Raw genomic sequence first — 23,786 nt, 5'->3', positions numbered from 1 at the left:
TTGGGATGTCATCTGGGAGAGGTGATCAGAGGAGTCTGGTCCCCGGCTGAGACTCGTCTCCACATCAACCTGGAGTTGTGAAAGATTGGCATTTTGCATGGCAGTGAAAGCATGCCTCTCGACCATCAAGGAGAAATGGGTGCAGGTTCTCACAGACAAAACAACTGCCATGTGGTACTTCAACAAACAGGGCAGAGATGGGTAGTGGTCCTGTGCCAGAAGGTACTGCTCCTCTGGAAGTGGCTGAACATTCAGGACAGTTCCCTGATTGCCCAGCACCTGGCAGGTTCTTTAAAATGCCAGGGCAGAAAAACTTAGCCAATGACCAGGAGGTGTCACAGGGCATCTTCCAAGAATAAGGAGAATCCTGACTCAATTTATTCAGCACCGCAGAAGACATGCAGTGTTGTATGTTTTGCCCATTAGAATTTCAAAGTCATAATTCTCTTGGAGAGTCTTCTGGCAGTATTGGGGGCTAGGTCTTCTGTACACCTTTCCACACATCCCTCACCTGCCCAGAAAAAGATCAGGAAGACCAAGCCCAAATCACCCTAGTGGTCCTGGGCTAAGCGAGGAGAGCATGATACCTGGACATTTCATCCATGAGTTCACGTGCTTGCATTTGGCTGCCTATTCAGGGGGACTGCCTGTCAGCAGCAGGGTGGAGTCTTCCAGCGGGCTTTCACAACTTGCTCCTCTTTGTATGTAGGTAAAGTGGTGACATTTGACGGTATTCAGCCTTCCTCCTGATGTATTGGTGTCTTCTTGCAGCCAGGCATCTATTTACCAAATTTGTTGTCTGGTGCTCCTATTGACACATCCAACCCCAGAATGAACAGTTATCAGATGTTCTTATTTTGTCAGTCTTTAGCCCCACAACGCCTTGCTATGACAACATTTAAAAGTTAAATTTCAGCCCCTTCTGCCTTTGTATGTTTATCTGATCAGCCATCCTTCTTCAAGTCACCTGTTGTGCTGCATTCTACGAAGAGTTTTATTGATATGTTCCCACTAACACCATTTGTGATGCTGCAGGGGAACCATAATTAGATATTCTCCTACCTAATATGCACTCCTTCAAACCAATACAGTTATCCTCTATGCCTGCTTTCCATTGAAATGATAATCCTTATCAGCATAGCATCGGCCTGGCGAGTGAGTGAACTCTAGGCATTGTCTGTAGTTCAATCAATCAATCAATCAGTCATTTGTAGAGCACGCAACTCACCCGCTAGGGTGTCAAGGCGCTGAGGGGTGGGAGGGCGGGGTAGGTGCTGCTTCTCGAACAGCCAGGTCTTGAGGCGTTTCCTGAAGGTCAGCAGGTCCTGGGTCTGTCGTAGGTGGATGGGGAGGGAGTTCCAGGTCTTGGCGGCGAGGTGGGAAAATGATCTGCCGCCGGCTGTAGTTCGGTGGCTGCGAGGAACGGTGGCGAGGGCGAGGTTGGCGGAGCGGAGTTGACGGTTGCGAGTGTAGAAGGTGAGTTGCTCGTTGAGGTAGGCAGGGCTGGCATTGTGGAGTGCTTTGTGAGCCTGGATGAGGAGTTTAAAGGTGATCCTCTTGGTGACAGGGAGCTAGTGTAGGTTTCTCATGTGGGCTGAGATGTGGTTGTGGCGTGGGATGTCGAGGATGAGGCATGTGGAGGCGTTCTGTATATGTTGCAGTTTTTTCTGGAGCTTGGCCGTAGTTCTCGCGTAGAGAGCGTTGCCGTAGTCCAGTCTACTGCTGACAATGGCCTGTCAGTACCACTATACACAGGCAACACAAAAGGATGATGGACTGAGTGCTGACAATGCAAACACTCACCCCCAGTCACAGATCTGGGTTTAATCCATCGTTTTTTTGCTGCCCATGCCATTCCAGTTTGGACCCAGCCATATGCAAATCAGTCTTGACCCAGTTCCCCATGGGAACAGTCCAGCTCGAACTGCCAGGCCAGGTCTGCCCTGGACTGGAAACAAGCATCCTGGGACCGGTTTCGGGGTTTCACCCCTCAGCAGCCAGGCTAGCTTGAATCCAGTGGCATGGGAAGCACGGGACCCACGTCTGGGCATACCCTTCCCACTTAGGGCAACATTAGCAACACAAAAGGATGATTGACGGATTGCTGACAATGCAAATACTCACCCCCAGTCACAGATCTGTGTTTAATCCATCGTTTTTGTGCTGCCCATGCCATTCCAATTTGGACCCAGCCATATGCAAATCAGTCTTGACCCTGTTCCCCATGGGAACAGTCCAGCTCGAACTGCCAGGCCAGGTCTTCCCTGGACTGGAAACAAGCATCCTGGGACCGGTTTCGGGGTTTCACCCCTCATCAGCCAGGCTAGCTTGAATCCAGTGGCATGGGAAGCACGGGACCCACGTCTGGGTATACCCTTCCCACTTAGGGCAACATTAGCAACACAAAAGGATGATGGACGGAGTGCTGACAATCCTTCTTTCTGTATAAATTGATCCTCCAGACAAAAGCGACACTCCTGCTCAAGGTAGTAATGCCTTTCCACAAAGGGGAATCTATTACCTTGCCAGCTTTTTATGTACTACCTCATCCCTCCAAGGAGCGACCACTTACTCATCTTGGGTTTAAGAGGGCACGTAGCTTCTACGTGGACTGAATCAGGAAGTACTGACAACCAACGTTTCATCAGTTTCTATGGGGCTAAGAAAGGCAAGAAGTGCAACAGAGGAACATCACCAGATGGACTGTGATATATTTTTAAGATCTGCTGTAGGTTAGCCAGAAGAAGCTCCTAAAAAATGTTCACTCACATTCTACCAGAGTGAAGGCTATTACCACTGCGCTAGGGCGCGGTGTGCCTGTTCTGGATTTTAGTTACTAAGTGGCGTCTCTCCACATGTTCACGAAACACTACTGTCTGGACAGCCATTTCTGGTAGGATGGGCATTGGGCCTGATCAGTTCTGCAGAATTTCGTGGGCTGAGCCATTTCACATTCATGCTCCTAGAAAACAATTTTTTGATATCTCTTCACAAGGCGCAGAATCTGCAGTTAGAGACCCCTATCAGAAGAACAGGTTACTTACCTTTGGTAATGTCTTTTTTCATAAAGACTCTACCTAAGTGCAGATTCTTCACCTAATATGCCCCCTTGCCCCCAGTTAGAAGTCTCTTTCAGAAGAACAGGTTACCTACTTACCTGTGGTAATGCCTATTCTGGTAAAGACTCAAAATGCAGAATCCAGATTCCTCACTGAACCGCAAAGACCCCTCACCACCCTCTCAGTTCTGTGGAATGGACTTATATACGTCTGTTGTCGCAGATGGAGATCAGAAAGAAACTGATGTCAGTGCACAGAGGTGGCACCAATATAGTTGCCCCGACATCATGCCTGAAGCGGGACAGACCTGATATGGAACCGCACAGTGCCACCTGTCAACACACGGAAATTCCTGCAAAAGATTTTGGATCCAGTCTGGCAGAAATTTACAAGGTGAGGAATCTGCAGTTAGATTGAGTATCTAACATAAAAGGTGTTTACCGAAGATATGTAACTTGTAATTTTTTACAGTAGTTCAAGAAAATATGAATGGCATGTTTCCCACAGCCAAATCTCTTTTAAGATGCAGATTTCAGTATTCATGGAAAAGTCCATGCCGTGTTATGCACTTTTCTCATGAATAGGAATGAATCTGTTGTACGTGGACAGTTCTCAACAAAATATACTAAAATCAGCTATGGTTCCAACCTTTACTCTCTCACAACCTAGGGCTTGTCTCTCTTCCCCTATTATTATTTAATACTTATATGTGTCTGTTAGCTGATCTAATCTCATTTGGACCTAAATTTTAAAATGTACAAATGCAACACCAAATTGTAATATAATCAGTCACAGAAGCCTACACACCTCAGCCATTTCCCTGTACCTGTTTGCCACTAAGACATGAATAGACAAAAGGTCCTCTCTCACGCAGTACTAACAAAACTAAATCCTAACATTTGGTACGAATTCCCCGCTGCTTCTGTCAAAATAGCACAATATTTGGGAGTTCTCCAGCGTAGACTTTAACTAAAAGGCTCATCAACCCCGAAATAACATCTCTGAAATACATCCCGGCTCGGCATACTCCAACAGGTCCTCCTCAGACAAACAGCAGTCCGATCCACATTATACTAATGCCCATCAGTTTTACTCCTTGACCACATGAAGACACATTTTCAATAAGTCCAACACAGAACTGTGAGAACCATCTTTAGTCTGAAAAGACAGGAACACCTATCTAACCAATCAAACAACACTCTTTGTATCACCTGGAAGTTCATTAATCAAAAATCCCACAAATACCTCACAGACCTATTCACTCACAACAAGATTGATAGAAAACCTCCACTCTAGCAAATACGCTGAGCTCTCTACTTCCAAATGTCAAAGAAAAAAGACTGAGTGAAAAGCGACTCACCAGAGCAGGTGTAGAGCTATAGAATGAAAGTCCTTTTGCATGCTGAAATGATCTGATAATAAATACTTTCAAAAATGCACTGAAAAAAGCTTGGCATCAGCAGACTCTTTGTGATTCCTAGAATGGCTGAGAACTGTCTGTAATGTCCTCTCCTTCAAACTCTCTCTCTTGGCTATTGTCCTCTTTCCGTCCTCCCCTTTCCTCGTCTTCACTTGTACCTTGTGCCTTGAAACCAGACTATATTTTGTATGTGTTGTGTAAATAAATGAATACAAATTCAATTTGGCTGGAGTGCACTTCAATACTTATACAGCAGTGGGCTCATGGTAATCACCAAAGTCTAATTTAACTCAGTTGCTGAACATCAAATTTCAAAGCAAAATTATAGTTGCACAAAGAGCAAAAATATACTCCTTTAAAGAAAGGATAAATTTTCTGCGCATCTACTCAAAACCCAAAGAGATTCAGTGCCCCATATTCAACAGCTGACAAAATGGCAAGCGCATTTATCAGAAAAAGGATCTAGAGGAAGCTCTAATACATGAAAGATGGACTCTATTGTAGACAATGCTTCACACAAATCACCAGGAGCTAAGAGCAATTTTATCAGCTTGTGAAAACTCTTAAGAGCTTTACATGTAGCTCAACAGTACTAATCCATTTGATCAACACCGCCACAATTTACAGTTATCTCCAGCAGAAAGGAATTCAAACCAGACGTGCCAAGTTACTGAGTATGCATTAGAAGGTTTACAGCTGGAACAGCATGTCCTAGAAAAATAAAATAACTCTGATGACCTCATTTCTAAAGGGGGCAAACTCAACTAGCAGTAAACACCCAACACTTGAGAGAACACTGCTTCACTACACATTAGGAATTGTCACCCACAGTCGTTCTCCACTGTAAACGATCCTTCATCATTTCTCGAGGGTCCAACCCTTGCTTAGCTCTATATTGTTCCTTAACCGGTTTTATCATTTACAAACACTTCTACATACTTATTAACAGAAACTTAAATTACTGGTGCTGAATGACTTTTTCATAAGTATGACTGGACCTCTTGTGTGACTGGGTATAGGTACTATGCCTGATGACCAGCTAGTCATCTGACACATTTTGATTATCATTACCTGTACATCTGTTTTATACAATATACTTAACTTGCACTGTTTTGCCTCACTAATGACTGAACTGAAACAAATATGCACTTACAGAAAATCTCTGGAATGCGCTTCTTAGTCCAAAGAAGACATTTATTATTTCAGTACTCAAAGTTCCTAAAAGGAGATTAGCTTGCTGAAAGCACATGTTTAAAAATGGTCACAGCAATGAAATGAAATAATGTACAAATGATTCTCCACTGCAATATACACAGCAAATATATGTATCTGTATTATAATGCAAAGCAAATAATGAATTAAAAAATATGCATCACCATGAGAAAAGGGCATCACTGCTTCATTTCCCTCCTATTCAGTATCAGATCGCTAGATTCCAGAATCGATCGAGGAGAGAGAGATCAATTATCCTCACAGGAAGAATGGCACACTCCAGCGTCCTGGATGTGCCTGAGATCTGCAAACACTCTCTGTCCCCGGTCCATCTGGCCTCGGCCTCTTATACTTTGAACAAACAAGAAAGGTCAATTGTAGAACTTTCCTTCTCCCTGCAGAAGTTTATTTATTCAAAAAATGCTGATTGCTTTAGGCCTTCTTTGAAAATAACAAGGTAATAATCCAAAACAAGTCTGTTGCCCGCCCTCTGAGTACATTCTCATCAGCCTATGCCCTTGGTTGGGAAAAACACGAAGAATAAAAATATGTGCACATTGTACAATGTGGAAAACTACATGCAGCTTTTAACTTAGCAGTGTCTAATGCTAAGATAAAGTCAATAGGCAGAATTAAGCTGGTGGTCACTAAAGTGACAGTGTAGTGCTTGGCTAAGTGCAACATGGAGTTAGTGGTCAAAACTCATACATCATTACATGCGCCTCATTTACTCCCAGTGTGCGAGGAGGTCTGGGAGATCGGCATACTTCCTCCCATGCTAGGAGAAGTCATCATAACTGTCAAACGCAAACCTGGTAAATGCCCTATCACGTAGAGGCCACTCTTGAAGATCAATATAGATACTAAGATATGAACCAAAGTAATTGTTGCACTTTTAGTTCCATACATGTGGAAATTTGCACTGCCACAACATGCTGGATTAACACTGGGCCAGTCCACAGAGAATGATCTGCTCTTTCTCTTCTCATTGATTCATCAGATCGAGCTTTATGTTCTTGCAGCTGTGCTATTAGTTGACATTGAAAAAGTATTTAATTCTCTCAACTCGCCATACACATTCTTGATGCTCAGGAAACTGTCAATAGGAAAGGGAGTGGTGAGACGAATATCACTTCTTTATACTAACCCTAGAGTCCAGGCGACGCTTACCAGAAGTCTGTCCTCGAACATTGATATCACGTGTCACCAGACAAGATTACCCACTATTGTCGTTATTTGCCATTCCAGTAGAGCCCCTGGCAATGTGATGAGAGAGTATCATGCTAGCAGAGGCCTTTGGATAAATGGAAAATGCTATCTAGTGTCACGCTGTGCAAATGACATTATGTTATGTATACGTAGTCCATCTGACAATGTGACACCTATAGTGGGAGAGCTCACAAAATTTATATATATATGTATCTGAATAAATTAGAATAAGTCAGCGGAAGTCCCCATCACCTCAAACCACAACTCCAGTTTCCACTTGTGAGAATACGCCCCTTTTTTGTCACCCACATTTTTGTACTGAATTTTACTGATTTTATTTTTTTGCTCCAGGGTTACCTTTCTAGCTTGTTGTCTGCAGTCAAAAACCTGCAGTCAGTCTGTCAAAATAACTCTTTTTAGCAAGAGAAAACCTTCTTTATAAATATTAATAGCCAGTCCTATGTAGGCCTGTAGCCCACAAGGCAGGGTACATGGTATTCAAAAGTAAGACATGTAGAAATTCCGAGTTAACATGTCCTTACAGTGACTAGCACCCAAAAGTTGAATATACTGTAAGAAGGCTCTAGCTGGCTCATTGAGAACAGTGGGAAGCAAATTAAATATTAATTTCTGCTATCTCTGGATTAGGACCAGCTACAGATATATGATTAAATCACTTTTTTATATTTATTTAAAATTAACCTCCGTAGTGAAGTTCTTTTTTTTTTTAATACATACCAAGGGAAAGAAACTTTTAGAAGTTTATTATTTTCCTGCCTGAAACACTTGGAGGTTAATTTAAATTAACTCTACAGTAGAAGGCCAGTGAGTGATTAGCCTTGATGAGTTGTGTAATTAGAGACAGTGTCTTGGGTATGGGGTGGGGGCGTTATCTTCGCCTGGCAGGAGGACCAGTTCAGATGTACCCAGGAACTTAATTGACTTCAAAGGGGCCTCCCATGTCATAAGCTAATGTTAGGTGACACCTGGAAAGGACCCACGTATGCCCTCTCAGTCAGAAAGGCACATAATCCATTGGCAGGAAGTTTTCCCAGAACTAGTTTGAAGTTACAAAAGAGGAGAGGACTGCTTATTACCCTGCCCACACCTCGTGGTGGGCACATAAAGGGAAAAGAGTTTCTCGATCTTGGATTTCAAGAGTGAGGGGCACCGTGGGATTTTTGCAGTAGTGCAAACAGGAACTGCTGAAAAGTGGGTATGGTTACTCCTGGGAGGTTTTACCCCATTGGTTTGAGAGGAATAAGAAGTAATCCCCACCAACCAGCTGGTGCCATGTATAAAAGTAACACTTCAGTTAACCTTCTTCAGAACACTACTGACTTCTGAAAGGTTACCTGCCAGACTGAAACTGCTTCACTTGGCATCTGTGACCTGTGAGAAGAACCTGAAGAGGTTGGAAACCCTTCCACTTGAAATCCAAGGACAAAAAGATCTCTAAGGCTGTTCCCCTGAGTTGCTCCAGGAACAGAACAAAACAAAGGAGGACCTTCCTGTGAATAAACCCCACTGACCAGTGGCATCTGAACCTGGCCTGGACCTTGCCGGTACCCTCTGCCTGATACCGTGAGAGTCTCTAAGTGCTCCTTCTGAGGTCCTGGTGAAGGGCTTTGGAAGTATACTCATGCGGTTATGTCGGCACCAAAAGAAGTTTGCAAACTTTTTCAAAACTTTTGCTCCAGAACTTCAAGGGGTTCGACCACTAAACCAGCAGTTCCATGCATGGGTTGGACTTCCTCCCCAAAAAAATGAGAAAGTCCCTTTCCAGATTCGGACTTCAAAACATTTTCAAACTTCCCTACTTCCAGGCCCTAGTGGGGGCCTACTGTATCCATCCAGTGTTGCAGTTTAGTCAGCCTCAAATGCTCGTATGTCCTGGTCTTTTTGGCAGTGTGAGAAATTGGGTTGTTGGTTGACTGGGGTATGAACCCTAGTCAAGCAACGGCCACAATCCCTTGCAGGGTGAACCACAAAAAGTCACTATGTTAAAAAGGGCTTAAACCTGAGTAACTAGGCACAAAAACAGTCAGGCTAAACTGAGGGGCAGTGTGTTAAGTTTTCTTGCAGTACATAAACAGCAACACAGTAAAAAACATAACACAATAAAAATCCCAAACCACTTTAGAAAAATAGAGGAAATGTTAATAAATTATTTGTCACCAAAGCCATAAAAATCCAATCAGTAGAACCAGCGTTATGATTTTTAAAAATTTAAGGTTCAAAATAGCAAGCCCTCAGTTTTAGAAAATGACCACCTGGGCACCTTTAGCAGCACAACCAAGGGCCCTGTTGGGGGTGCAGGACTCACTCAGGCTGCATCCGGGTGCAGGTTTAAGATGGTTTGTCCGTGTGGTTCAAAACAGGAGACTAGCTGAGTTAGCCCTTGGAGTCACTTCTGGGGTCCTGGGTGTCGGTGATGATGCAGTGCTCTGCAGCAGGGCTGGTCTCCTAAGGTCCCAAGCTGGCTCCAGGCAGCAAAGCAGACCTTCCAGGTACAGCAGCAGTCTGACAGATTGCACAGCAGTCACAACAGCAGCCAGTCCTCTGAGAGTCCTTTCATAGGTCACATCGTGAACTGAGGAGCAGGTCTGAGAGCACTCTTTTTATACCCTGGTGCCCTGCTCTTAGAAGTTGGGAGACATTTCCAGAAGGGTTCTCTGAAGTTCCAGGAATTTCCTGCCTCCCCTGTCATGTGGCCAAAGTCAGGTTACAGACACAGAGGGCTAAGAGCAGGAAAATGCAATCTTTTTAAAAGTGGCATTTCAAACTAGTGATGAAAAATCCAACTTTACCATTACAGGTGACATATGTAATAAAAAGGGAGTTTAAGGCTTGGCAAGGGGTTTTAAATGCCATGTTGACACAGTAGTGGGGCACTGCTTCCAGGCTGCAATGGCAGGCCTGGGACAGGTTTTAAGGTGCCACTTAAGTGGGTGGCACAATAAGTGCTGCAGGCCCACTGGTAGCATTTAATTTACAAGCCCTGGGTATATGATTTACCACTCTACAAGGGACTTACATGTAAATTACATATGCCAATGATGTATATGCCAGTCAAACCATGTATGGGGGAGTGAGCACATGCGCGTTAGCACTGATTAGCAGTGGCAGCATGCACAGAATCCTAAGGCCAACAGAGCAAACATCAAGACAAAATGGAGGCAAGCAAGCAAAATGTTTGGGGGAAGACCACCCTGAGGTTCACAGGTCTAACAGGTAGTATTTTCAATGAAATCTCTGAAAATTCAGATCTCCATTTTCCCTTTTTGGATTTTTGTCATTTTTATGTCAGTTTGCTTATTGAAATATTCCATATTTTTTATAAAGTGAGTGAGTGTTTTATTGTGTTTTGTTTCAGACCTCTTAACTGTTATGGTAATTTTAAATGCTTTGCACATTTTTGTTAAGTTATGCCTGTCTGGTTTGTGCCATAGCTATCAGGGGTTGAGCTCAGGTTATATCACTGAAACCTTTGACTGTATCTAACAAGTTAGTGACTTTATTACTTGTGGTGGACTTCCATCTACCCTACTTAATATTTCACTTTCTTACCTAGTGGTGTGAACAGGCAGTAAGGTATCTAGGCATCAAGAGACACTAGATTGCACAGATAATACTCAGAGAGAACTATGGTCCTAGGATCACTAAAATGAATGATGCTGTGACTCACTGGCAGGCTCTCCCTTTAACACTAGCTTGAAGTAGCAGTTATTAAAATATTTTTTCCCAAAATGACTGTACCTATTTACTAATATCAATCCCCTTGAATAAATATATATATTTTTAAATTTTAAATTAAGAACGTTATTATTCAGGTTAATGTGGGCTGATGACTCTCTCCTATCCAAAATAGAGATTTCTCTATTCCTGAATTCGAGCTGTGCTATTTGATAGCACAGGGAAGACATACATTGTGCCTGTTATTATAACACTAGCTTTTACAGTGTTGGCTTTTCATAAACTTGTCGTGCTTGTTGGAATGGTTAATACATGCTTACCAGAGATTTCCTTGATAAATAACCCTATACTTGAAGTTACCAGGGCTCTGGGAGCAACAATGCCAGTTGCACCTACTTATTCTAGATGATCTGTATCCAGAGTGTACCTTCATGACTGTGGGACAGTTTAAAAGCAAAAGGGAGATCTCCACATTTGATATTTTCATTTACTTTAGGCATAAACACAGAATCTGAGAACGTTACGCACTGTTGCCTCACAGACACATTCCTCTCACTTGAGCAAAATATTACATGGAAAAAAAGACTTTGAAATGTAACAGAACAGTAGCTCAGCAGATTTGTTGAGAATGGGACTAGACGTTGATCGTAGGTGTTCAACATGCAGCTGCCTGAGTCTGCCGGAAGGGATTACTCCATCACAAACGTGAAGGATATCCCGTCTGCTGAATTACAAGTTCTATAGGATAATACAGCAGACGGGATATCTGTCATGTTTGTGATGGAGTAATCCCCTCCGCCTAACTCGTAATGAGGCCCTAGATGTTTGTGGCATGGACGTGCTTGCCGATAGCAAGATTGTAATTGTATTTATATAGCGCTTACTACCCCTGATGAGGCGTCGAAGCGCTTTTCGGCAAGTAGCACGCTACTCCGGAACCCAAGAGGAATTAGTGGTGGATTAGTAAAGGGAAATATGAGTACAGTATTAGTATTAGTATGAGTTAACTTGAACGGAGGATATGTGAGTTTGTTAGTTGGATTGACTAGAGTAATGGAGGGATAGAGGAGGAAAGAATTCAAAAGCGTTAATTGGGAGTTTATAGTAATTGGATGAGGCTTGGGATGAGTAAAGGAGAGATAGAGGAGGGAGGAGTCGATGGAAAGGGGTTAGGAAGATTATAGTAGCAAAAGGGGTTTTAAATGAGTCAAAGGTGAGATAAATGAAGGATAATTTAATAGGGTTGTTTGGGAGATCATAGTAGTAAACTGAGGTGTGGGGTGAGCCAGGAGCGGTAGAGGAGGGAAGATCCTAGGCAGGGTTATTTTGGAGATCAAAGTAGTAGAATGGGTTTGGGATGAGTCAGAGTGGAGATGGAGGATAGATTGACAGAGACGTAGGGTGATGGGGAGACAGAGTAAAGCTTGCGAGAGAGTAATTTTTTTATTTTATTTATTTATTTATGTTTTGAAATGTTTTTATTTAATTTTATTTTTCTTTATTTATTATTTCTCTAGTACAGTAGGACTAGAGTAATAAATAGATATGTAAATACATAGTAAATGAATATAAGTGCAAGTAATATAATAATGGGGATAATAATATAAGAAGTAAAGTTGTATTGTATAATTACAGACTTTCAAGTTATGTAATATTTGATGTTAATTAATAAGTGTACTTTGCTAACATTCATATATCTTTCTTCAATTTTTCAATAGTGAAATGCTTGCTGTTAAATAGTTAAGATAACATTTGCTTATTAGGATATCAAAAAGAAAGCAGGGATTCATAGGTATCTAATATAGCAACTTATCTGGGAGCTATGCAATGACCTATGGACATGTTAAGCATAGAACAATATACATATATATATATATATATGTGTGTGTACAGGGGTGTGGAATTTATTAAAATATCTACTTGTCCACGGGACAGGTTGCTTCTCAAATCTACTTGTCCTGTAAAAAGATCTACTTGTCCCTTTGGTGCCATGTAGTGTGGCGCCTAATTATGGCAGCAATCTCATTATGTAAGAGCTCTGATAATAGCCTCTCTGATTATGCCAGGGCTACTACCATAGTAGGGCTTGAATACTTGCAGTTTCAATCCCTACTGTAGCAATTTCCTTATTTTTCCACCTTTCTGCAGATCTGCATACTGGGGCTGGAGGAAGCAGTAAGCAATAGTTCCAGGGCTGGAATGCCTTTGAGTCTGCAGACCTACTAACCTGCATGTTTTAAAGATCTTCACCAGCTTCTCTCTAATATTTTCCCATAATAAGAAAGGTTGGACATTTACTCCTGACAATGGCAGAATTAGAACTTCTTCCAGGATTGGGAAGAAAGTGGCTGGAGGGAAAATGAACTTGCAAATGCTCAATAGATTTTCACATAAGCAAATCTACACATGCGTATTTACCCATGCTAAAATACAGTTCACAAATATTTTATAGGGGTACGACATATACCATGGGTGCACTTTTGTGACTTTCTTTAAGAATTTGGGGCCACATGTAGGTAGGTTCAGATTTGCGACCCGCAAATTGCGAGTCGCAAATCCGAATGTAGGATGGTGTCCCTGACACAATCCGTGATTCGCAAGGGCTTCGCAAATGCACACCTCATGAATAATCATGAGGTGGGTCGCAATTTGCGACCCCCTTGCGAATGGCGGCCTCACAGGGATGGTGGCCTGCTGGAGACAGCAGACCACCATGTCTGTGACTGCTTTTCAATAAAGCAGTTTTTTTTTTTTTTTAATGCAGCCCGTTTTCCTTAAAGGAAAACGAGATGCATTACAAAAATGAAAAATGAAACGTTTTCGTTTCATTTTTTCAGAGCAGGCAGTGGTCCTGCGGACCACTGCCTGCTCTGAAAAAATGTTTACAGTGACATTCACAATGGGGAAGGGGTCCCAGGGGGACCCCTTCCCTTTTGTGAAAGTGTTAGCACCCATTTGAAATGGGTGCAAACTGCGATTGGTTTGCGCCCGCGTTCGCAAAACAATCCTACATTGCACTGTGAGTCGCAATTAAGAAGGGAACACCCCTTCCTAATTGCGAGTCGCAAACCCGTTTTGCGATTCGGTAACCAGGTTACCGAAACGCAAAACTGGGTTTGTGCACCGCAATGTGCTTTTTGCACGTCGCAAACAGCGAAAGTCGCTGTTTGCGACATGCAAAAAGCTACCTACATGTGGGTCTTGGTCCCTAATTAGGTCTGGTGTTAAAGACATTTTGTTTTTATTAAACTTCTATTTCTCTGTCTTTCGGCTGGCTTTACTGTGAGTGATCGCATTCTTCTCTTCCACAAGGAGCATATTGGCACACAAAGTAGTTTTGTTCAGTGTCAGGAACTACAGTGGCAATCAGTGACGTAACGAAACTGGAGGGTGCCCCTTTGCAAAGAACATGGAGGAGCCCCCTCTCCAGACCTTTGTTATGCCACTGGTGGCAACGTGCGCTTTTAGAGTTCAAAAACGTTTTGGGTTTTTTTTGCCAGTATTTGTTACAATGTTGAGGGCCTGGTAGCTCCCACAACAATAAAGTGTTACAAAAGCCATGTCAAAACAAGACAAGCATTGATGAAACTAAAAGACTTATAAAAATATGTCAGATCAGTTGGCTTTGTCAGTGTTTGTTTATTTTCATGCTTCCCATAATCGTGTTGAAAATGGTTACACTGATTTTCCATTAGAAATATTTTTGGGAAATACTAGCATGCATCAAAACATTTTACTAAATGACACCTCATTTGCATCTAATCAGAGAGCATTCTGGGAGCATTATACTTAGCCTAAACTTTTCAAACATGTGTATACACGTTTTTTTTATTTGTACTGGAACCAACGTCAGTAGTGAAATGTGACCTTAAAACATTTATTTACAGCACTCACCCTAATAATGAAGGTTTTCAAATAATGAACCATAAATACAAGTTCGAACAGCATTATCTTTTGGAAACACATTACCTCAACTGTAGAGAGTTCCACTCTCTGTAAACAGGCAGCCAAAGGGTTTGTGCTGCAGAGGGTTGGGCCTACTTGTCCCAAGGACAAAGTAAACATAAAAACTTGTTGTCCTTGACCCCAAACAAGATGTCCCGGGTGTCGGGCGATAGGAATTCCACATCCCTGGTGTATATATATATATATATACACACACACACATACATATACACACATGAACACACCTGAATACACACATATATACATTTAACTGTGAGTAAATATACATTTGTTAAACAGGCTTAAAGAGTATGTGTATAATTTATTATTATGAAATAGTAAGTACACATATTTTCTAAAGAACTATACATATCTAGAATATACACATAATCAGATTATATATATTTATCAACACAGGCATGTGCAGTTCATTGCTGTTTCGATATGTTGGTTATGAAGGAAAGAGCCAACTCTTGAGGAGTCTTATGAAGACAAAATAGATATCAGTGGATCTTATATTTGAGGGTAATGAATTCCATAGTTTGGCTGCTTGAACAGAGAAGGATGTACCCCCTATTGTATTTTTCTTGTATGGTGGTGTTTTAAGGCGGGGTGCCAATCTTGAGCGGAGGTTTCTTTGTTGAATGTATTAGATTATTTAGTTTCTGATGAAAAGTGCTCCTGTTCCATGTATAGCTTTGTAGGTGATACAAAGCAGGTTGAAGGTGGATCTTCTATCAATCGGTAACCAGTGTAGTGCCCTCAAGGTAGGGGAGATGTGGGCTTGTGGCTTTACATGTAATAGTAGCCTGGCAGCTGAGATCTGAATACATTGTATTTTTTTCATAATAGAGATTATCCATGGTAGAGGCCATTGGCATAATCTAGTTTAGATAGTATAAGCGAGAGATAGTAGCCTGCACCTTATGTGGAAATCCAAGGTGGGGGAAGATGTGTCGCAGAGACAAGTACCTCACACAAAGACACACATCCCGGGCAGTGTTCATGTATGTCATACACAGCAGAGCACTGCACATCTCTGGGCTCCCCACAGTACTGAGGGCTCAGCCCAGCCAGCAGCAGACGTGTACACCCTGGCCCCCGCTGTGCCTTAACTGGGTGTGTAGTGCACACCACACAGAGACGAGCGCCTGCAGGTTCTTATTTTTTTATTATCATTTTTATTTGTAGAGATTTTACAAATCAGTTAAAAATATTACCAAGCCATTCACAAAGAAGGGAGCCATATACACATGCTAAAAACGTAGGCATTTTGTTGTTATAACTAGCTGAATAACTTACACACCCAATTTCCCCCTGGCAGCTTCCTCCCTGGTAATTATGGCTAAACAGACACTTCATAATCACTGGACTAAGCTGACAGTCACTGGGCCAGAATTGGAGAGTTTCTTACCTACATGCTGTTTTTCCATGCTCACTGAGCTAAAATGGACGAGTTCCCTAACTATACGGTTAGTGCATGCTCACTTTGCTTAGATAGGCAAGCGCCTTACCTGTATCCTGTTACTGGATGCTCATTGAGCAAACATTGAAGAGTGCCTTAACTACATGCTGTATCTTCATGGTCAGTGAGGCAAAATGGGCGAGTTCCGTACCCATATGCTGTTAGTGCATGCTCTCTGAGCCAAACCAAGATGGAAGAGTTTCTTAACTACATGACTCCTGTGTGCTCACTGAGCTAAAATGGCTGAGTTAGTTACCTATGATCTGTTACTGCATGCTCACTGGGCTGTAGTGGATGAGTTTCTTGACTACACACTGTCATTGCATGCTCACTGAGCTAAGATGGAGAAGTTCCTTACCTATACTTTGCTGCATGCTCAATGGCTAGGATGGTCTATTTGCTTAACTACTCACTGTCACGACATGCACCATGAGCTAGGTTGGATGGGATCCTGAACTATATGCTGTTGCCTCATGTTTAGTGTGTTAAGATGGGTTAGTGGGATAACTACACACTGTCACTGCATGCTCACTGAGTTAAGATGGGTGAGTCTTTACCTTTATGCTGTTACTGCATGGTCACTGAGCCTAGATGGAAGAGTTCCTTATCTGGGCTCTGCTATTGCATGCTCACTGAGCTAAGGTGGGCGAGTTGCTTAACTATAAGCTGCCATTGCATGCTCCTTGGGCAGCGATAGCCAGTTTCTTGCTTATACGCTGTGAATGCATGCTCCTTGAGCTAAAATGGGCGAGTTCTTTACCAACACGCTGTTACTACATGCTCACTGAGCCTAGAATGAAGAATTTCTTACACTCTACTACTGCATGCTCACTGAACTCAAATGGGTGAGTTGCTGAACTACATGCTTAACTACACATTGTCATTGCATGGTCACAGAGCTAAGATGGATGAGTTCCTTACCTACACGCTGTTACTGCATGGTTACACAGCTAAGGTGGGAGAGTTCCTTACCTACATGCTGTTACTGCATGGACCCAGAGCGAAGATGGACGAGTTCTTTACCAACATGCTGTTACTACATGCTCACTGAGCCTAGATAGTGGAGTTCCCTACCCACAATCTGCTACTGCATGCTTACTGAGCTCATATGGGTGAATTGTTGAACTACATGCTTAACTACACATTGTCAGTGCATGTTCACTGAGCTAAGCTGGACCAGTTTCTTACCTACACCCTGTTACTGCATGGTCACAGAGCTGAGATGGTCGGGTTGTTTAACTGCTTGCTGTCACTGCACCTTCCCGGAGTGAAGATGGACAAGTTCCTTAATTACACATTGACAGTGTAAGGAGGTGGTACTGGTATAGAGTGAACCTAGCTGAAAAGCAGAGGAGCACTATACAAGGTCAAGCACAAAGGTACAGTCAATGACTGATTGGAGGAGTATTGGAGGAGTTTTTGAACTTTGAAAGCATAAGTGGACAGTGCATAGTCATCTGAGTGAAGCTGGATGAGTCTCTGAACTAGAATGCGTCACAGCCTGCTTACCAAACTACTCCAGAAGAGTTCTTTGCCTACATGCAGGTTCATTTAGATAAGTCAGAGGTGTTCCTTCAAGATCACTGCTTGTTCACTGAGCACAGTTGACCACATTTCTAGAGCACAGGTTGTTTCTATACGGACTCCAACCTAAGCTGGGGGACGTTCTACAAGGCAATCTATGGCTGCGCGCTAACAGAGCTAAGCTGGTTGAGTGCATGTTCTTGACTATAAGGTCCCTGAGCTTTGGTTTGATTCATAACTTTAGCATGTGTTGCCACTATGAACAGAGGTAAGATGGACGAGTTTCTGTTATACATGCTGTAACTACATGCCCATCAGTCGGCCGTAGAGTCAGCCCTATATTGGGTGACTACCTCTCGTGACTGTATTTTAACTGAGATAGGTTTGACTAGTTTCTTGACTATGGGCCATATCTACAAGCCCCTACCGCTGCCTTGTGCCACCCTAGCATTATTTTTTTTATAAGAGGCCTTTCCCCTGCGCCACATTTACAAAGTGGCGCAGTGCATCATGCATTGTGCCACTTTGTAATCCCTTGCGACACATTATGCCTGCGCCATAGATATTGGAAACAGATAACTGAAATATTAAAAGCATGGCAGGAAATACAATGGAATCCTCCACCCTCCTTGCAATATTAGGACATGTGAAGGACATACCTAAGGGAGTTAGAAAGTATATTACTGTGGCATTATTACTGGGTAAATGGAGGGTAGCCATGTATTGCGGTAAAGGACTCTCATCCTCAATAAAAGATTGGATAACATGCCTTATATATTGCAGTCACACATCAGACACATACACGTCACTCTGCCCAGTACATCTCGTCCTTAAAACATATATGAACCACCTAGATAGTATCAGACCAGTGATGACTCAGCTGACAGAACTGATTGTAACGACGTACAGTGTAGTCTATGCTCTCACGCTATTTATATATGTGTGTTTGTGTGTGTGTGTAGCTTATGCAGTTTAATACAATTCGCAAGATTTATGCAGATGATTGATTTGCTGTAGCAGTGACTTTGAATATTTTATTAATTTTATCTATTTTTTTATATGATGAAACAAATATATTTTAAAAAAACTGTACATCAATTTTCGATTAGGAAACATACGGCCCACCCACAGAGTGACAACAGATGTGCTATTTATATATAGAGATAAAGGAAGTATGGTTTGAGATAGCAAGAGCATATTGATATGGATTTTCCAGAAATATTTAGGCTGTGTGTGCATACAGTTATGAAAAGAAACATTATAGGTGTCATCATGATTATTGGCACATTTCATATTCGTGTTTATCTCTGCTCCTGTTTCAGAGAGTCCATTTTACGTGTTAATAGAAACTTCCGGGTCCAATGTTTCCCACGATGAAGATAAATTGAATCACTTTTTAGAAAAGGTCATGGCACTGGGATTTGTTACTGATGGGACCGTAGCGACTGACGACATGAAGATAAAAGTAAGCTTGCATATCTTGCTTAGGCACTTTTCTTCTCTTTTCCGACTCTCTAATGTATCCTTTAAAATTCTAAATGAAATGTTCTTATCACAGAATAACAGGTGCGTTTCTGCAATAAAAAATGTCAAGTCATAAGTTGTTTTTGCAATAAGTTCTTTTTTTGCAGCATGACTCTATTCTAGATTCTCATGCTGTGTTTAATTCCCAATCCAGTGGTTAGAATAAAAATATGTGCCTCAATTACTGGAGTGTTTCGAATAACTGTGATAGATCCAAATTTCACAGTGCCCCACGACATAGATGTCATTTTCAGAGTGCTTGTTCTGTCACTGAACAATAAAGGAAATATTACTTTTTGTATATAAAAAGTATCACAAAGTAGTAATGTGAGTTTAATTCAAAGTGTATGTGTCTCGCTGACTGCTTAAAAAACTTGCACAAATAAAAATCTGCCTTTACTTATGAAATATGATATCTCTCCAAGGTATATATACTTGATAAAAACATGCAGACACAGACAGCAGCCAGTTAAATATGGACCTAAAATTGTGGGGACGTTCGTGGTTCCAAGTTGTAGAATTGGTACCATAAGTGTAAGTTTGTGTCATTATTATGGTCCTATTCCGACTTTGGCGTTTATTTCGGAAGACCGCCACGGTGGTGGCTGCCAAAAGACCGTCATGTTGGTGGTAATCAGACTGCCACGTTACGACTCACACCGTGAACACTGCCAAAAAAAACACCACAAACCCGACACCGGCAGGACCCTGGAGGACGGGAAAGAGGCAGTTCCAGCACAGCCACGCTGACACAATTCCGCCCACCAGATTATGAGCCACACATCAGCACAACGGTTCTTACACAGCGGAAAACCATTGGCAGTGTGAACCGCAGCACTCAGAATTCACCATAGTCAGAACACAAAACCACATTGGATAGTTTGAATATCCCACGCCTGACGTACATACACACACCAGACATACCTACTCATTACTATATAACACACCCCAACACAACCCACAATCCTTTGCTACAAATTAGACTTGCACATACACAGAGAGCAGGCAAATACACACATATAGCACTGTTACACCATATGCACAGATACGCATCCCACCCAGCACACACAACACAACTGCACTACCAACACAAAACACACATAAAGACCACACACACCACAAGCGTCCATCACCCCATCAATCACCACATACTGCATCCTTACACAAACACACCCTTCCACCCACAAAATAACCACCACCATGTACCCACAAAAGCACCCACGGTTCACAGAAGACGAGTTGAGGGTCATGATGGATGAAATTCTCAGGGTAGAGCCACAACTGTTTGGCGCACAGGTCCAGCAAACATTGATTGCCAGGAAAATGGAGTTGTGGCAGAGAATAGTTAACAGGGTCAACTCAATAGGCAGCCATCCACGCACAAGAGAGGACATCAGGAAGAGGTAGTATGACCTTAGAGGGAAGGTGCGTTCCATGGCATCGCCGTGCACAAGACTGGCAGTGGGCCCCCACCTCCTCTCCCACAGTTCACATCTTCAGAGGAGAAGGTCTTGAACATCCTGCATCCCAAAGGCCTGACTGGAATACCTGGCAGACTGGACTCTGGTGAGTGCCCACAGCTTCCATGTCACACAACTGTCTTGTACTGCATACTTCCTCACCACCCAAATACTCCACAATGTACTGCATGTCTCACTACACATCCCACCTATCCACCTAATGCCCCTGTCCTGCATGCCACACCTCCACCCAGCCTAACTGCCCACACAGTCCTTGGTAAAGGCATGCCTTTCATGGGCTAAAACGAACACTACAACTCCCACAAGCCCATCTACCTGAATACCCGGAATGTGCACATCCCATCACATCCCTTGCATGAATGCCTATTGAACTAGCTATACCAACTAGATGTTATGACAGAGGACCACAACATGACAATGAGAGCAGTGCAATGGAGCAACACAAGGCCAAAGAAGGCTAAACAGAGCTGCAGCATTGTGACTAATCCAAGTGGCCACTAATCAGGATCCACAACCCAGAAAGTCAGCCACCATGGTATGGTATGTCAGATGGCAGAGTCCATGTACATGCACAGCATGTAGATTTAACCTTGCATACTCCCATACCCTCCACCCTCAGGAACACCATGTTGCTATGTCTAGCCTTCTACCACTCACGACTACCAGGGCTGAAGAGTCACTAGCTAACAGTTCAGAGCATTCATGTGAACTATCAGTCTGTACCAGTACCCATCCACACAGCCAGATGTACTAAACCTGAATGACGCCAACCTAAATGGAGTATGGAACACATGTCACAGACTACTACCTAACACCAATGGTATGCTGTGCAGCATCTGTCATTGTCATTTCCATTGCTGGGAATCATGTCCACTGTATGCATATGATAAAGAGTGAACCAAACAGATCTTCAGTATGTAACTCCCTCCCTCACTCTACCCCTGCCAGTGATACCATGGAGAGGATACCAAAGGCTGCCAGCCCACCACAGGATGAAGGCCCCAGTGAGGACAACACACCTGGATGTCTGGACACTGATGACCTGCCTGGCCCATCTGGGACATATGGCCAGTTTATCACTCCCTGCCCCACCCTCCCCACATCAGTCCCCCCAAATCCTGTGGCCTCAACATCACAGCCTACCCCTCGTCCCCAAACCTGTGTCCCAAAGCACAGATCAAACTATTGTGTGCCCCACAATACAGGGACCTGAGTCGATCCCTTACACCCTAGACAATGAAAGTCCTGCGAACACTGGGAGTGGGCACACTGTGCCATGGGCACAGATACATGGGGGCAGGGGCATGGGAGAGAAGCTGTGGGCCAGAGGATGGGGCCCCCAAGGGGCTCAACTGACAAGGCTACCATCTCCCAAGTTCTGGGAGCATACCAACAATCTCAGATCAGGACGGGCCAGATCATAACCATGTTAAAGTAAAACTAGCGGCTGTAGAGGGAATACCACCAGGAGGTCATGCAGCAGTGGCAGGCACACAATGCCACCATGGGGTCCTTTGCAGGGGTGCTGAGGGATATCAACACTACTCTGCAGGCTTCCTCAATCCACCAGCAGGCCCCTTCTGCTACCAACAGAACTTCAGACCCATCCACATCAGCGGTAGCCAGCGGAATAGAGGCCCTGCCAGGGAAACCACAGGCCTCAGACACCCCTCCCTCTGTAGCTAACGAACCCCCTGCAAATGTGGACATCCATCCAGACATCCGGCTGGAGCAGATGGCAAGACCACACCCACTGCTAGGAAGTGACCCTCACCTGATTTATCTACCTTGTGTGCCACTGAGACACCCTGTTGACTGTTCAATGGCATAACTCCATCTCCCCAAAGGCAACTGGACACTGGCCCTGTTCAAACAACAGCTGTACCACCTACTCTGATAATTCCATTTACCATGACCCCATTCATCACCTCTTGGGCAATGATTTCACTATATATGTTTGTTTCCATTTTAAGATATTTACCATAAACACCAATGGAACACAGCTACTGTATATGTGTCTTCATTACAACATCAGCAAAAGTCATGATTGCCATATGTGACATGGCTATGCATGCCTACATCCAACAGGCAGTGTAATGGGCAGGAGAGGGAGGCATCCTAAACATGTGCCACAGTACAACAGATATGTTCCAGGACACGTAAGACAGTCCAAATTCCTGACCCATACAAGAGTGTAGTCAGCATGCAAAACTGCAAAAAGACAATGGCAGAGTACTATCAGGATGCAAGGCATGGAGCCACACAAAGCACATATGCAGCACATAGAGGTTGTCCCCACTGTAGATTACCTCCTAACCAGGATCCCCCAGAGTTGACCTATACAACACCAGTCACAGAATATTCATCACGTAGCACTGTAGCTTGCATCTGCCATTTACAATTCTCTAATCATTAAGCAATGGCTAGTGACTATAGCCCAAGCCATAGGTAGCAGAGGCACATGTATTCTTTCCACAGTCAGTATGTGGAATGACATGAGCACAGGAGAATGCAGAACACATAGCTCATCAGTGGTCTGCATATTGGAGGTTAAATTCAAGGAAACTTCAATGGGTACACTTGTTAGAGATGAGCTATTACTTTGCACATGACATACAAACTGTCTGCTCCCCCAACGCACACATAAGGATAGGACCACATCACACCACCACTGATGAGTCAACTCCGAAAGATAATTGTCAGCAAATCATCTGGATTTACAACACTTGCCATCCCACAATCATGATACCTGTATGTTACCTGAAGTACTGATTGATGAGCTCAGTCCTAGAGTCAGCTGCCCCTTCCTCCTCTGCCGCCTCATCCCTTGCCATGTCAGTATTACCAGCCACTGGTCCAGCTGCCTCACCCTCATCAGCTAGCAATGGTATCTGACATCTCAGGGCTACATTGTGGAGCATGTGTGGGACATTGATGTTCCTCAAAATGAGGAAGTCATGTACAGATCCAGGAAACTTGTCTGTCACCCGTGAGATGTACTGGTCTGCCAGTCAGCTGAACAGTAATGGAGTGGTAGTTCTTCCTGTTCCTAAACACCTGTTCATTGGCACTGGGAGGAACCAGAGCTGTATGGGTGCCATCAGGGGCCCCTATCACATGAGGGATGTGTCCCATATCATAAAAGTCTACTTTTAGTTTAAAAAAAAAATGCTATTAGTTTTCAGTTTCAACTGTTCCATCATAAAGTGTAATAATCAAGTAGCATCACATACAGATCATAGTTGAACATG

The 23,786-nt window shown here is 43.2% G+C and overlaps 1 protein-coding gene across 3 annotated transcripts in view; it reads left to right on the top strand.

Annotated features, from left to right (window-relative positions):
• The window catches only part of D2HGDH (D-2-hydroxyglutarate dehydrogenase), a 914,182-nt gene that overhangs the window by 751,052 nt on the left and 139,344 nt on the right, over positions 1-23,786 (top strand). For all 3 annotated transcript variants that reach the window (XM_069213619.1, XM_069213618.1, XM_069213620.1), the window contains one exon: positions 18,853-18,995. In XM_069213619.1, the coding sequence (XP_069069720.1) occupies positions 18,853-18,995 (143 nt within the window). The remainder of the gene's footprint in view (positions 1-18,852; positions 18,996-23,786) is intronic.

The sequence above is a fragment of the Pleurodeles waltl genome, chromosome 11, assembly GCF_031143425.1.
Source record: "Pleurodeles waltl isolate 20211129_DDA chromosome 11, aPleWal1.hap1.20221129, whole genome shotgun sequence".
Lineage (NCBI taxonomy): Eukaryota > Metazoa > Chordata > Amphibia > Caudata > Salamandridae > Pleurodeles > Pleurodeles waltl.
The sequence above is the reverse complement of the archived record's forward strand: the minus strand, read 5'-3'. Positions and strand labels throughout refer to the sequence as shown.